The sequence below is a fragment of the Phaenicophaeus curvirostris genome, chromosome 26 (genome assembly GCF_032191515.1).
Source record: "Phaenicophaeus curvirostris isolate KB17595 chromosome 26, BPBGC_Pcur_1.0, whole genome shotgun sequence".
Taxonomy (NCBI): domain Eukaryota; kingdom Metazoa; phylum Chordata; class Aves; order Cuculiformes; family Cuculidae; genus Phaenicophaeus; species Phaenicophaeus curvirostris.
Genome location: NC_091417.1, coordinates 5,665,458 through 5,678,729, shown reverse-complemented (window position 1 = coordinate 5,678,729; position 13,272 = coordinate 5,665,458). Strand labels below are relative to the sequence as shown.

Sequence of the window (13,272 nt, the reverse complement as noted above, 5' to 3'; positions counted from 1 at the left end):
TTGAACACCTCCAGGGATGAGGCAGCCATGACTTCTCTGGGCAACCTGGGCCAGGGCCTCCCCATCCTCACAGGAAAACATTTCTTCCAAATAACTCATCTCAATCTCCCCTCTTGCAGCTGAAAACTGTTCCCCCTCATGCTTTCCCTGCACTCCCTGATCCAGAGCCCCTCCCCAGCTTTCCTGGAGCCCCTTTCAGTACTGGAAGCAGCTCTAAGGTCTTCCTGGATCCTTCTCTTCTCCAGGATGAACCATCCCAACTCTCCCAGACTGTCCTCATATGGGAGGTGCTCCAGCCCTGGGATCATCTCCATGGCCTCCTCTGGCCTTCTGCACCACGTTTTCCTTCCTGCATCAGCACTCTGATGTGAATACTTTGATATCCAGTGAGCTCCAGAAAAGCACAGCCCTGACTTTTTGGTTGCTACTCAAGGAAATGCATCAAAGCCCCTGACAAACCACGGGGAGCTCAGTAGCCCTCAGTAAAATTGTGTCTGCTGATGGTCTGAGTTTCTGACTTTAGTTCTCACCCTATGGGTCTTGCTGTGCTGCTTACCACTAGACTAAAACAATGTCTACTGCATCATTCCCCTCTGAGGATAGATTAATGGATTTTAAGCCAGTATCCTAGTCCCCTTGGGTGAACATGTATTCATCCAACATCTTTGGATGAACAGGAACAAAACATGAGCAGTTAAATTTGCAATTCTCTGTTTTGTTCCCAGTTGGGGTCCATACAGTTGGACTCCTTTAGCAACCAAGTCAAAAAGCTTTTACAGTAGAGCTCCTGCCACTTGTGAAGCTGCTGTGAAAAGGAAGGGTTGGGAGCTGATCACATCTTTTGCAGAAAGAGATGACTAGTCTGAAAAGTCAGTGAAGCTACTACTGCTGTCTTGATGATATCTGATTAGGGATGAATACTGGTTTAGCTGGGACGGGGACATTAAAATGAGGATGGAGAATACTAAAATAAGGATGGAGACTGGTCACAGTGGAGCAGGGGAGCAATTTATCTTCTGAGAAGGGATTTTAGGTGAATGCTTGGCATGAGTGGTGGTTCTATTGGCACGTATCAACAATAGCTTGGTGTACAGGAGTTGAGTAAAAGTGAGTATGTGGCTTTCCAGCAGTCAGCAATTTCTGTGCTATTATATGAGGCTCATAAACTCTTCTTTCCCAAGTCAGCTCTCTCTTTTACTTATTTTTTTTCTCTCTGTGCTGTGAACTTGGGAAACTCTGCTGCACGGGAGCAAACGGGAAATAAAATCATCTCATATTTGGCTTGTTCACAATTGCACTTTCCTGGGATGTGAATGCTGGATTCCAACTACCAAGCAACGCCAATGTCTCTGACTTTCTGAGTGAGGATTGTTATTCCTCCAACTCTTGCAATAGCAACACCTCTTTCTGAACCCAGCATTGTCTCAGTGAGTTCAGTACAGCCTGAGCATCCCTAAGAAGTCAGACTTTTGTTGACATTTAAGCCTTTCCCTGCCCAGGCTGCTGCTGGCCTATCTTGATCTTCTTGAGCTTCAGCATTTGTGCAGAGCATGTGCTTATGCATCCAGGGAAATATCATCACAGTGAGTCAGGCAAAGTGGTCACACTTGCTCACCATGTACTGGTCCCAGTCACCTGGGTCAATCTTGTGTCCCTCACCCCAGCTCCTCCAGCTTAGGACTGCCACGTCCTTTGTGCACCAGCTGCTACTGCCCTCTCTGTGCAGCGTTGATGCCAGACAAGGCTTTGAGCTGTGCAATCTGAGTTGCTTTCTGAAGCTCATCAAGCTCTATTAATTCCATTTTCTTGGGCTGAAGCTGGCCCCAAATATCTGCCTCTGTTTCCATTATTGCCTGTTTGTCTCTAGGCTCTCACTGGAACATCTCATGTTTCTCCTGGTTCAGCATTGACAACAGGACTGAGAGATTGTTTTCACTCGGTTTCTAACGTTTAATACTTGTTGTGGAATTCACAGTGATTCTGGGTTAGTTTGCAGGTCTCCGGATGTGTTAGTTAATCACACTTGTGCTGAACTAGATGACCTCTGAGGTCTCTTCCAACCCAAACCATTCTATGATTCTCTGTTTGAGGGCATCTGGAGGTTGTAGGCTAATGTGAGAAAGAATGTTCCCACTGAATGAGGTTGCTCAAAGCTCCACCCGACATGGTCCTGAACACCTCCAGGGATGGGGCAGCCACCACTTCTCTGGGCAGATATGAAGGGAAACACATTTTGCAAGAAAAATATTGTCTTTCCGTGGAAAGTGAAACCATTTTTCTCACAGTTTGTGGCATTTTCCAGCTGAATTACATGCAACCACCTGTCAGTGCACTGCTGTTTGCATTGGGCAATGTATTTAGTTGACCCCACCTTTATTTTTTCAGCCAGGGAATGCTTTCCAGCTAAAGTTGTGCTTGCTCTAGAAAGGTGCTCATGGATAATGCCTCCCCATTGGTCTCTCCCAGCTTTGTGTAGTGGTGCAGCATGAACTCTGGAAGAACACAGTTAATGCTTTGTTGGGTCAGCACAGAGCTGTGACACACAGCGACCTGCAGCAGTGTTGAGTAGAACAAATGTCTGTATGAGACAGTGAGTGATACAGACCTCAGGGGGTGTAAACATGTTCTCTTCATGGAGGGAAGAAACCTTCCCACCTGATGTTGCTGGTGACCACACATGTGTTTCTTCTTTCTCCCCACAGTCTGCTACTTTGCCTTGTTGTGTGGTGGAGATGGAATTCTAGATCTAATCAATCTGTATTGATTAATCCTCTGAGCTGGTAAACTACCCTGACCAGCAGCTTTCTGAACATCCTTCCCTGACCAGCAACTTTCTGAATATCCTTCCCTGTCATCAACTTTTCTCTTCTGTGACTGCTACTACCCTGACCAGCAACTTTCTGAATACCCTTCCCTGACCAGCAGCTTTCTGAATATCCTTCCCTCTGATCATCTTTTCTCTTCCATGACTGCCATCTTCCATAACTCACTGCTTTTCCCACTTGCTTTCAGCTTGACTGGGAAAGAAGCTCTGACCCACTTCCCAGCCTTGGGACCTTCCACAAACTCTGCCCAGGGGAAGCTCCACGTCAAGCAGTGTGACTTGCTGAAGCTGTCCCGCAAGCAGAAGAGGCTGTGCCGGCGGGAGCCAGGCTTGGCAGACACCTTGCGGGATGCCATCCGGCTTGGGATCATGGAATGCCAGTACCAGTTTCGCAGCGAGCGCTGGAACTGCAGCCTGGAGGGACGGACCAGCCTGCTGAAGCGAGGTACAAGGTAGTCTTGTGTTTGCAGTACAGCATTTCTCTCGGTCCTGTAGCCCTTGGGATGTGCATCTCAATTTAAACACAGGGCAGTGAACAGGGAACACATGGAGCACCTGTTTCACCTCGAAATGGGAGTTTGTGTGTGCAGTTTGGACACTTTCACCACAAAATATGTCTTATCCTCATCTTTCCTGTGTGATTTGTTATGGATTGAAAAGTAGGAGGAAGTTCATACCCTTAGCTTGTGGATTTTTTTCCAAGACCAGAGTTTCTGAGGCTGACAATCTTCCTTGGCTGGCAATCAGGGATGGTGCCACAAAAAATCATAGAAACATAGAATGGTTTGGGTTGGAAAGGACCATGAAGGCCATGCAGTTCAACTTCCCTGCAGTGAGCAGGGACATCTTCAACAAAAATGAGGGTTCATGGGTTCATGCTTTAGGTCAGGGGAAATTTTAAGAAAAGGCTCTTTCTAGCTCTTTGGATATTTTAATATGTAAATCTCTGTTCTCAGACACAGAATTTAATCTTAACTTACTGTTTGAAAAAGCTCTTTAGCAACATCGAGGCATTTCAGTACATGGTTATAGATATTTCCTAAGACTCTTCCACATATATTTGGAGTTCAGACGGAGTGGCTGCTGGCTTCTGTTTTGGAGAAGGCTTTAGAGGAAGAAAATGTTCTGTAAATTCTTTATTTGAGGTAGGAAGGAGCATAACAAATCCTTCAAATTGCTCCATCCCTGGAGGTGTTCAAAGCCAGGCTGGATGTGGCTTGGATCAACCTGATCCAGTGAGAGGTATCCCTGCCCATGGCACAGGGGTTGGAACTGGATGAGCATTGAGTTCCCTTCCAACTGAAACCATTCCATGGTTCTATGAAATTATGAGAGTTTGAGAAAACTGCAATGAAGATAGAGCCTGAAACTATTTCTTACTAAAAGTTTACACGTAAACTGCTGAACCCATTCTCATCCAAACGATGCCTCATTGGGCTGTTACTGAGCTTCAGTCCTTCAATGATGTTTAGCAGCATTTACTAAGTTGTAGTCTTCAGCATTGTTGAGTTTCAGTCCTTTGATAATGTTCAGTATATCAATGTCTTATAAAAAGGGACTGAATAAGCCAATATTAACTCTGATGAAATGAAAATGTTAATTTGAATTAGCATTGGGATTGAAAACTTATTACATTTCATAGAATCATAGAATGGTTTGGATTGGAAGGGACCATGAGGGACATCAAGTCCATCCCCTGCCATGGGCAGGGACATTTTCTACTCAATCAGGTTGCTCAGAGCCACCTGGCCTTGAATATTTCCAGGGATGGGAAAATGACCACCTTTCTGAACAACCTGTTCCAGTGTTTCTCCATCTTCAGAGTAAAACATGTCTTCCTGAAAGAAGAAATTTCCATTTAAAATTATGAAATGTTATTAACCCAAATATGAAGTTAATATTTTGTCAAACCAGCAAATACCAGAAGAGATTTGCTTCACTGCAAGTCTCTGTTGTGAATTTTTTAGCACACTTTGTGATCGTTTTGAATGATTTTCTGACATCTGTACCTTCATCAACCTCAAAGAACTTAAAAATGACAATTGAATAATCCTCACCTCCAAATAGCTGGAAACCATTTCAGTGCCTGGTGGCGACATGCCTCGGCATCTCCATGGGCTTCTGACTGACACAGTAAAATATCACCTGTAATTTAAAACCTGTTTTGGCAGAAGAGATTTGAAAACTTTTATTACACAATCTTAAGGATCAAATGATGATTTAATGCAGCAAAGTATGCTCTGTGCGTCTCCTGTGGGAGAAGACAGTTGGCTGGAAGCAATTATTAGTTCTGCTTTTCCTCTACTTTGCTAATAGGGAGTTTCTTTCATGAAGAACGTGCACATTTTCAGCTCATTTTCTTACTCCTACTGCTGTTTCGTTGGTGTCTTGGAAGTTGTTGGACAGTCCATGGACTGTGCGCCTTTCACCCAAGGAGTGATGAAGAGTTTTAGAAATGATTAAACCACTTGATACCACTGTGGTCCTCAAGAAACCCTAGAGAAAACCACAATCTTTTAAACTGTCTTTAATGGTCTTCTGACAGCAAGAGGGAAAAAACATCATGTCCCACTAAGTCTTGCGTTCAGTTCTGGAGACCTCAGCACAGGAAGGACTTGGAGCTGTTGGAGCGAGCCCAGAGGAGGCCACGGAGATGATGTGAAGGCTGAAGCACCTTCCATGTGAAGACAGGCTGAGAGAGTTGGAGTTGTTCAGCCTGGAGAAGAGAAGGCTCAAGGGAGACATTAGAGCAGCTTCCAGCACTGAAGGGGCCTCCAGGAAAGCTGGGAAGGGGCTCTGGATCATGGAGTGCAGGGATAGGATGAGGGGGAGCTGTTTTTCAGCTAGAAGAGGGGAGATTGAGATGAGATTTTGGGAAGAAATGTTTTGCTGTGAGGGTGGGGAGGCCCTGGCCCAGGTTGCCCAGGGAAGCTGTGGCTGCCCCATCCCTGGAGGTGTTCAAGGCCAGGTTGGATGGGGCTTGGAGCAACCAGATCCTGGGTGTCCCTGCCCATGGCAGGGGGTGGAAGTGAGTGGGATTTGAATTCCCCTCCAACCCAAATGATTCCGTGATTCCATTCTATGCTTTGATGATTTCCATCTTTGGAAATTTTGAGAAGTCAGCTGGACAAAGCCCTGAGCAACTTTACCTGCCATCGGATTTAGCCCTGCTTTGAGGAGGAGGTTTGACTAAGGACCTTGGGAGACCTTTCAGCCCAAATCTTTCAATAATTCCAAGGCTTTCTGGGCTTTTCCGCACCACCCCAAGATGTTTCTTCCACTTCCTCAGCAATGCTCACACTATCTGCATTGTAATAGTGAAAAATCTTTGACTTGGAGCATCTTTCCTTTGGTGGAATCACCACATGGCTCAGTTTTCCTTGTGGTCTAGAGCACACCACACCACAGAACAGTGACTTGCCATTGCAGCAAACGTCTTTCTGTATTTATAGGCTGCTGAGCTACAGAAATAATTCCAGAGAGTTTAGGGGAAGACTCATCCCTAAACCAAACCCGGACGGGCTGGACATCAGCTCCATGCTCCACTGGCTGTGGTGATAAGAGCTCGGTTGACACAGTGGGAGGATAGATACCCAGGATAGTTGGAGAAACCTCCATTTAGATCTTCTCAAACCATGCTTGTTGGAGCTGATTGCTGCTCATTTGTGCTATGTCCTACTGAAAATCTGGTTTCAGCAGCTGCTTTGTTGCTTGGTGTTATTCCACAAGTGCTTAAGGACCATTCAGTTTTTCCTTTACTCATGTGATTTGTGAATTAAACAACTATTTGTGAAGTAAACAACAAGGGAGTGATCACTCCCTTCTGACAAAGTAGAAGGGATCACCTTAGGCTTTTCAGACCAGCCTTTGGCAGCCTGGGGACGTTGAACCTTTGCTATAAAAGGAGGTGGGAGGGGTGAAAAGGAGGAGATGATTTGAAAGTCTGCTCGTTATCTTCAGTTACTGCTGTCTGCAGTGGCCTGACCACAAGCAATGGTCTCTGACTTCCAGTGGGCTGAAATTTGGCCAGCATTTACGTCGAGTGCCAAAGAAGAAGCCAAACCATCACTGGTCAGAAATAGCAGAAGCAGTGTGGTGTTCCACAAAGTCAGATTTAGCAGGGTATGTGGAGCTGGTTGGTACTGCCTACTTACTCTGGTATGAGAAAGCGTTTCTAAAATGCTCTTCTCTCTTCTGGTTTCAGTATGTCAGATGGGATATTGGGACAGTATCCTATTGGGATATAGGGTAAGCATTTGGAGACCAACATCTGGAATTATTTTTCAGATGTAGGGTCTCAAATATATCTAATCCTCTCTTTGCTCTTTCTTTTGGGTTAGCCACTATTTGAAAATCGCCTCCCACTTTTTGAAGGACAGGGTTGTCCTGCTTTACTCTACACTTGGGCAGCCCCACCTTGAGCATTGGGTGCAGTTTTGGGCGCCACAGGATAGAAATGATCAAAAGCTACTGGAGAGCATCCAGTGGAGGGCATGGAATTAGTGAAGGGTTTAGAGGGGAAGCCATATGAGAAGTGGCTGAAGTCACTTGGTCTGTTCAGCCTGGAAACAAGGAGACTGAGGGGAGATCTCATCACACTCTGCAGCTTCCTCACACGGGGAGGAGGAGGAGCAGGCGCTGAGCTCTTCTCTCTGGTGACCAAGGACAGGAGGTGAGGGAATGGCAGGAAGCCGTGCTGAGGAGGGTTAGGTTGGGCATTAGGAAAAGGTTCTTCCCCCAGAGGGTGGTGGAGCACTGGAACAGCTCCCAGGGAAGCAGTCGTGACCTCAAGCCTGACAATATTCCAGAAGCCTTTGGCCAACACCCTCAGCCTCGCGGTGTGAATGTTGGGGTTGTCCTGTGCAGGGATGGGAGTCAGACTCAGTGATCCTTGTGGGTCCCTTCCAACTCAGGACATTCTATGATTCTATGAAAATGTGTGAGCATCACGTTGCTGTCCATAATCTGTATTGGCTATGTCCACTATCAGCTTTTCTGGGACTGTTGACTGTCTGATCTATCATTACAGCTGGATAGGAATTCTTAGAGGGAACAGAATGATGGAAATATTTGAGGTTGGACTGGATGGATTCTGGAGGTGCCACCAACCTCTGCTTTTAGCAGGACGAAATGCAAGACCACATTAGGTCTCTGTGGTTCAATCTGTCTCTTCATTTTTTAGGGTAAACAGATATGTTTCCTTCTGATGTGGAAGGAAATATGGAATTTTCCAATACGGAATATTTATTTGCTTCAATATGTTTTCTTCCATGCAATGTACAAGTGCTTGATTTTACATAAACCAAAATTTTTCTGCTTTGGCCTATCTTATCTATTCCTGCACAATGAGCTGCTCCCACAGCCGCTCCCAGAACCCCTGTTCTCCAGCCCCTTCCCCAGCTCCATTCCCTTCTCTGGACACATTCCAGCTCCTCAATGACCTTCTTGTGCTGAGGGGCCCAAAACTGAACCCAGGATTCAAGGTTTGGCCTCACCGGCACCGAGCACAGGGGGACGATCCCTGCCCTGCTGCTGCTGGCCACCCCATGGCTGATCCAAGCCTGGATGCTGGTGGCCTTCTTGCCCACCTGGGCCACTGCTGGCTCTTGCTGGCTTTAGTTCAGGTTTGGGTCGAACAGGGTTTTCTGGAACTTCTGTGGAGCTCGTGGGTGTCAGATCCACATAACCATTCCTATCTGGTTTTGTGTCTTCAGACTGAATTCCTATTCAGGCACTGTACTTTCTTTCCTAGTTAAAACCTCATGGTGTGTCATGGTCACACACCTCAGGGTGAATGCAGCCAAGCTGGGAAGCCTGTGATAGGAAGGAGAACCATTCAGAAAGCATCACCACAGTCACTGGGAGCAGATGATTTACAGGTTATTCAGGAAATCCGCTCCTGTGCAGGAGAGTTGTCCTTCTAGCTCAAGATGTCCTTTGACATGGAACCTTTCCCAATCAAACTCCATGTTCTCTTTCCATATGAAATGTTGCTGCTGTGCCAACATAGTCCCCATTACAAACATTTTTAAATAACAGGTCAGATTCTTAAAATATTCTCCACCCTCTATTAAATATTTCCTGATTTTAAGCCACAACGTGATTTCAGTGATGGTCTCCACGCACACCGATCAGCATTGTCGTGAGGATGAAGACAAATGGAGTTTCACAACTGTTGCGTTCTGCAGTTGAATATTTCTCCAGGGTTGTTTGGCTGGTGCCACCCATCCCCTGATTCATGAGTCTCCTCTCTCCACACTGAATTAGTCGCAGCCACCAGGTGAGAATGGGGTGTTGCCGCACCAGTTTCTTCAAACACAATATTGAGTTTCTCTGCTAGGAATGCAGGTAACGGAAGGGTATTGTCTCTTTGTGTTTCTAAGTATTGTGCCTGGTCTTATTTCATGGACAGTCAGGAGGTCCAGTGAGGTGGCCTTTCCTGCCTCTACCTTCTCCCAATCCTTCTCCTGTGCAGGTTTTAAGGAAACTGCCTTCCTCTACGCAGTGTCCTCTGCAGCTCTCACTCACTCCTTGGCCAGAGCATGTAGTGCTGGGCGCATGGAGCGCTGCACCTGCGATGACTCCCCCGACCTGGAGAACCGCAAGGCCTGGCAGTGGGGCGTTTGTGGAGACAACCTCAAATACAGCACCAAGTTCCTGAAAAAGTTCTTGGGTCAGAAGAGGATTGGCAAAGACCTGCGGGCCAAGGTGGACATCCACAACACCAATGTTGGCATCAAGGTGAGGAGGTGCGCTAGTTAGACTCAGTGCAAATCTTCAGCAGAAGCTGTTTGTGAGAGGGTTGTTCACTGCCCCTACTCACAAACCAGACCTGTTTTCCTATATTTCATGGGCCTTGTGGTACTGAGAGCTCTCTGGAAAGTCTCCTGACCTCTGGTGTGCATCTTGAGTGGCAGAGTTGCATCCTGTATCCTCTTCTGGTATCAGGGAAGGAGGGACAGCAATATGCAGTACAGTAATGGCTGTAAAACTTGGTGGCTGAATTAATCCATGGATTATCATAGAATCATAGAATCGCCAGGTTGGAAAAGACCCACCGGATCATCAAGTCCAACCATTCCTATAAAATACTAAACCATGCCCCTCAGTGCCTCGCCCACTTGTCCCTTAAACCCCTCCAGAGAAGGTGACTCAACCCCCTCCCTGGGCAGCCTCTGCCAGTGCCCAATGACCCTTTCCGTGAAAAATTTTTTCCTAATGTTCAGCCTAAACCTCCCCTGGTGGAGCTTGAGGCCATTCCCTCTAGTTCTGTCCCCTTCACTTGGGAGAAGAGGCCAGCATCCTCCTCTCCACAACTTCCTTTTAGGTAGTTGTAGAGAGCAATGAGGTCAAATTATGCCACAGCCACAGGAGGTTTTGAGAACAGGCAGAACTTCAGAGCTAGTGGGACAGATTAAGTAGATTAAGGGTTAGCACTCTTAAAACCTGTTATGAGTCTGCTGGTTTTATGCTATGGACCTTGTCGCATCACAAGTTTGGGTCAAGGAGACCATTAGATCATGCATTTAGTGCTGTACATTACAGACTTATAATTGTTTTCCATTTATGGAGTCCAAGTTCCTGTTTGAGTAGAACATTGTCTTCATTTGTGTATTGGAGAATCATAGAATGGTTTGCGTTGTAAGAAACTTCAAAACCCATCCAGTTCCAAACCCCTGCCATAAGCAGGGACACCTCCCACTGGATCAGGTTGATCAAAGCCTCATTCAATCTGGCCTTGAGAGCCTTCAGGGAAGGCAATCCCCCATGCTGCAAATACTCAGTTTCATAGTTGACTACTCCTGCTGTTTTAAATAGGCTGTTACTCACTATTCAGTCATTTGTCTTCATTCAGGCTTTCTTCTCTCTGGCTCACCAGTCAGCTCTGTAGCCATTCCTCTGTTTTGTTTTGGATTTTAGTTTTTCCTCTATAAAGTAGGAGTAATCCCAATAAAACTGCAGTACTTCCAGGCTGTCTGCAATTTGAGGTTTTGCCTCTACCTAGATCTAGGCTCATGGTCCGGGCAGATAATGACTACCGCTTCTCTTCCTCATCAGGCTGTGAAAAATGGTCTCAAAACCACATGCAAGTGCCATGGTGTCTCTGGCTCATGTGCTGTCCGGACATGCTGGAAGCAGCTTTCGCCTTTCCATGAAATCGGACGACTGCTGAAGCTGCGCTATGACGATGCTGTCAAGGTCTTCAGCACCACCAATGATGCTGTGGGACACTCCGAACTGGCTGGCCCGCAGAGACACAGCCATTCCCCTAGGCACCCCGCTTCACCTCGCTCTACGGATCTGGTCTACGTGGAAGACTCCCCCAGTTTCTGTCGTCCCAGCAGATACTCCTTGGGAACTGCTGGGAGGATCTGCTCTCGGGAAGGCAACTGTGACAGCATGTGCTGTGGACGAGGCTACAACACCCAGAGCCGGCTCGTTACCTTCTCCTGCCACTGTCAGGTGCAGTGGTGTTGCTATGTTGAGTGCCAGCAGTGCATGCAGGAGGAGGTGGTCTACAGCTGCAAACAGTAAAGACAGTGCTGGAGGGTCAAGAGAAACAAGGAGGTGGTAGGGAGAGAGAGCCATGATTCTCCTCTGTGAGGTGAGGGCAAAGGCAAGCACCAAAAATGTCCAGTGCTCCTGTTATCTCAGCATTGAGATCCTCCCGTCTGGGCAGAGCCCCTGCATGAGGGGTGAAAACCTGAGTTTTTGTCAGGTATGAGATCAGGAAGGAGGGACAGAGGGCGATGAGGAGTGGGCAGCAGAAACACTGAAGCCATCACAAATCCCTCCCTTGAGCTAAAATTGTACTTTTATCTGCAGGAATATCTCCCTCCTGCATCCCTCACTTGCACTTATGTAAATGTGTTGGGGTGGTGACATTGAAACAGTGAGGGCTTGCACCTTGGTTCCTGGAGAGAAAAGAATTAAGGGACCGGGGTTGGGGGGGGACACTAAAACTAGAGCCAGGATCCTGCTGTACCAGAGGCAGCTGAGTTCCTGCACCAAGGCTCTGGCAGCAGGGCTTTTCGGTTCTCTGGCAGCTGGTTGAATCCTTTCTGCTTGGAACTCCAAGACACACTGTTGGGTGGTCTTGTCTTGGTGCAAGAATTGTGCCTCAGTAATACCAGTTTACAAAGAAATGGAGCTCATGTCCATCATCTCCCAGGTCTATACTTTGAATGTGGGACTCCAAGTGCATTTTAACTGTGTTTTAACTTTGCTGTACAGAGGAGTCCTGGAATGGCTCGTGTTACAGTGCTTGTATCACACAAACCCAGCTGAGGGTGGTGAAGTTGCCTTTCTGGAGCGTCTGTGTCACAAGGGGTTGTTTTGTGGTGGTGGATCTAGGGTAATGGTGCCAATTATGCATCTCCCCCACCTCCAGTCAAACTATCAACCATTTTTTTGCCTATGTGCACCATGCTCTGCCCTGGTGCCCAAGGTTCATCACATCCCCCATTTCTGCCCTGTGATAATGACAAGGAACATTTCTGAAGGGGAATTAGGAACTACAGGAACTGGGGCATCTTAAAACATTTACAAGTCATAGAATCATGGAATGGCTCGAGTTGGAAGGGACCTCAAAGCACATCCAGTTCCAACCCCTGCCATGGGCAGGGATACCTCCCACTGAATCCGGTTGATCCAAGCCCTGTTTAACCTGGTCTTGAACCCCTCCAGGGATGGGGCAGCCTGGTCTAGGGCATCTCCACCCTCACAGCAAAACATTTCTTCCTAAGATCTCGTCTAAATCTCCCCCTTTTCAGCTTAAAAGCTTTTCCCCTTGTCCTATCCCTGCACTGCCTGAGTCAAGAGTGGCATCCTCTGCACTGAGAAGTTTGATCTCCAGGCAGTGGCAGACATTTGGTGTGTGAGAAGGTGACCTCAGGGAAGGAGCACAGTCCGTGGCAGAGTTGTTACCCCCTGACTTTGAGTTGTGTTTTTCTAGATATCTTGCAGTTGAACACAACAGAAACAGCCTGTTTTATTTCTCTGATTGTGTCTTGGGAAGGGCATAGAGGCAGTGCCTGATCCGGTCACCAGGTACACATGGAGGGGTGTAGCCCAACCTGTCTGGGTGTTGGGTTGTTTTACAGTTCTTGGCAGTGTATTTACCTGTTCCAGGGCTCTTCTTGGTTAATCCTACAGCAGCAGTTCAAATGTTCATGTTGTGATCAGCTCTGGAGAGTCTCAGATGAGAAACCTGCTGTATTTACTCAGTCTTGGCAATGGCTTTAAACCAGTAAGCAGGTTGCCTGCTTGGAGACGGGCTGAAAAGAAGACTTAAATCCTTAAGCTCAGATCAAAATTAATTTGCAATGTAATGGGTGAAGATGCTGATTTGGGTTGTTTGGATGGACTGGTTGTTCAGATGGTTGAATTAGGCAACCTTTCAATGTGATTGAGCAAGAGTTCAGCTGGGTGCTCCAGCTCTTGAGTGG

The 13,272-nt window shown here is 46.9% G+C and overlaps 1 protein-coding gene across 1 annotated transcript; it reads left to right on the top strand.

Moving 5' to 3' along the window:
• The first annotated feature begins 3,041 nt into the window (after positions 1-3,041).
• Positions 3,042-11,571, top strand: WNT9B (Wnt family member 9B). Its single transcript, XM_069877163.1, has 3 exons — positions 3,042-3,269; positions 9,300-9,565; positions 10,883-11,571. Exons 1-3 carry the CDS (start codon positions 3,194-3,196, stop codon positions 11,357-11,359), a joined length of 819 nt encoding a protein of 272 aa, XP_069733264.1. The 5' UTR covers positions 3,042-3,193; the 3' UTR covers positions 11,360-11,571.
• The last annotated feature ends 1,701 nt before the right edge of the window (positions 11,572-13,272 follow it).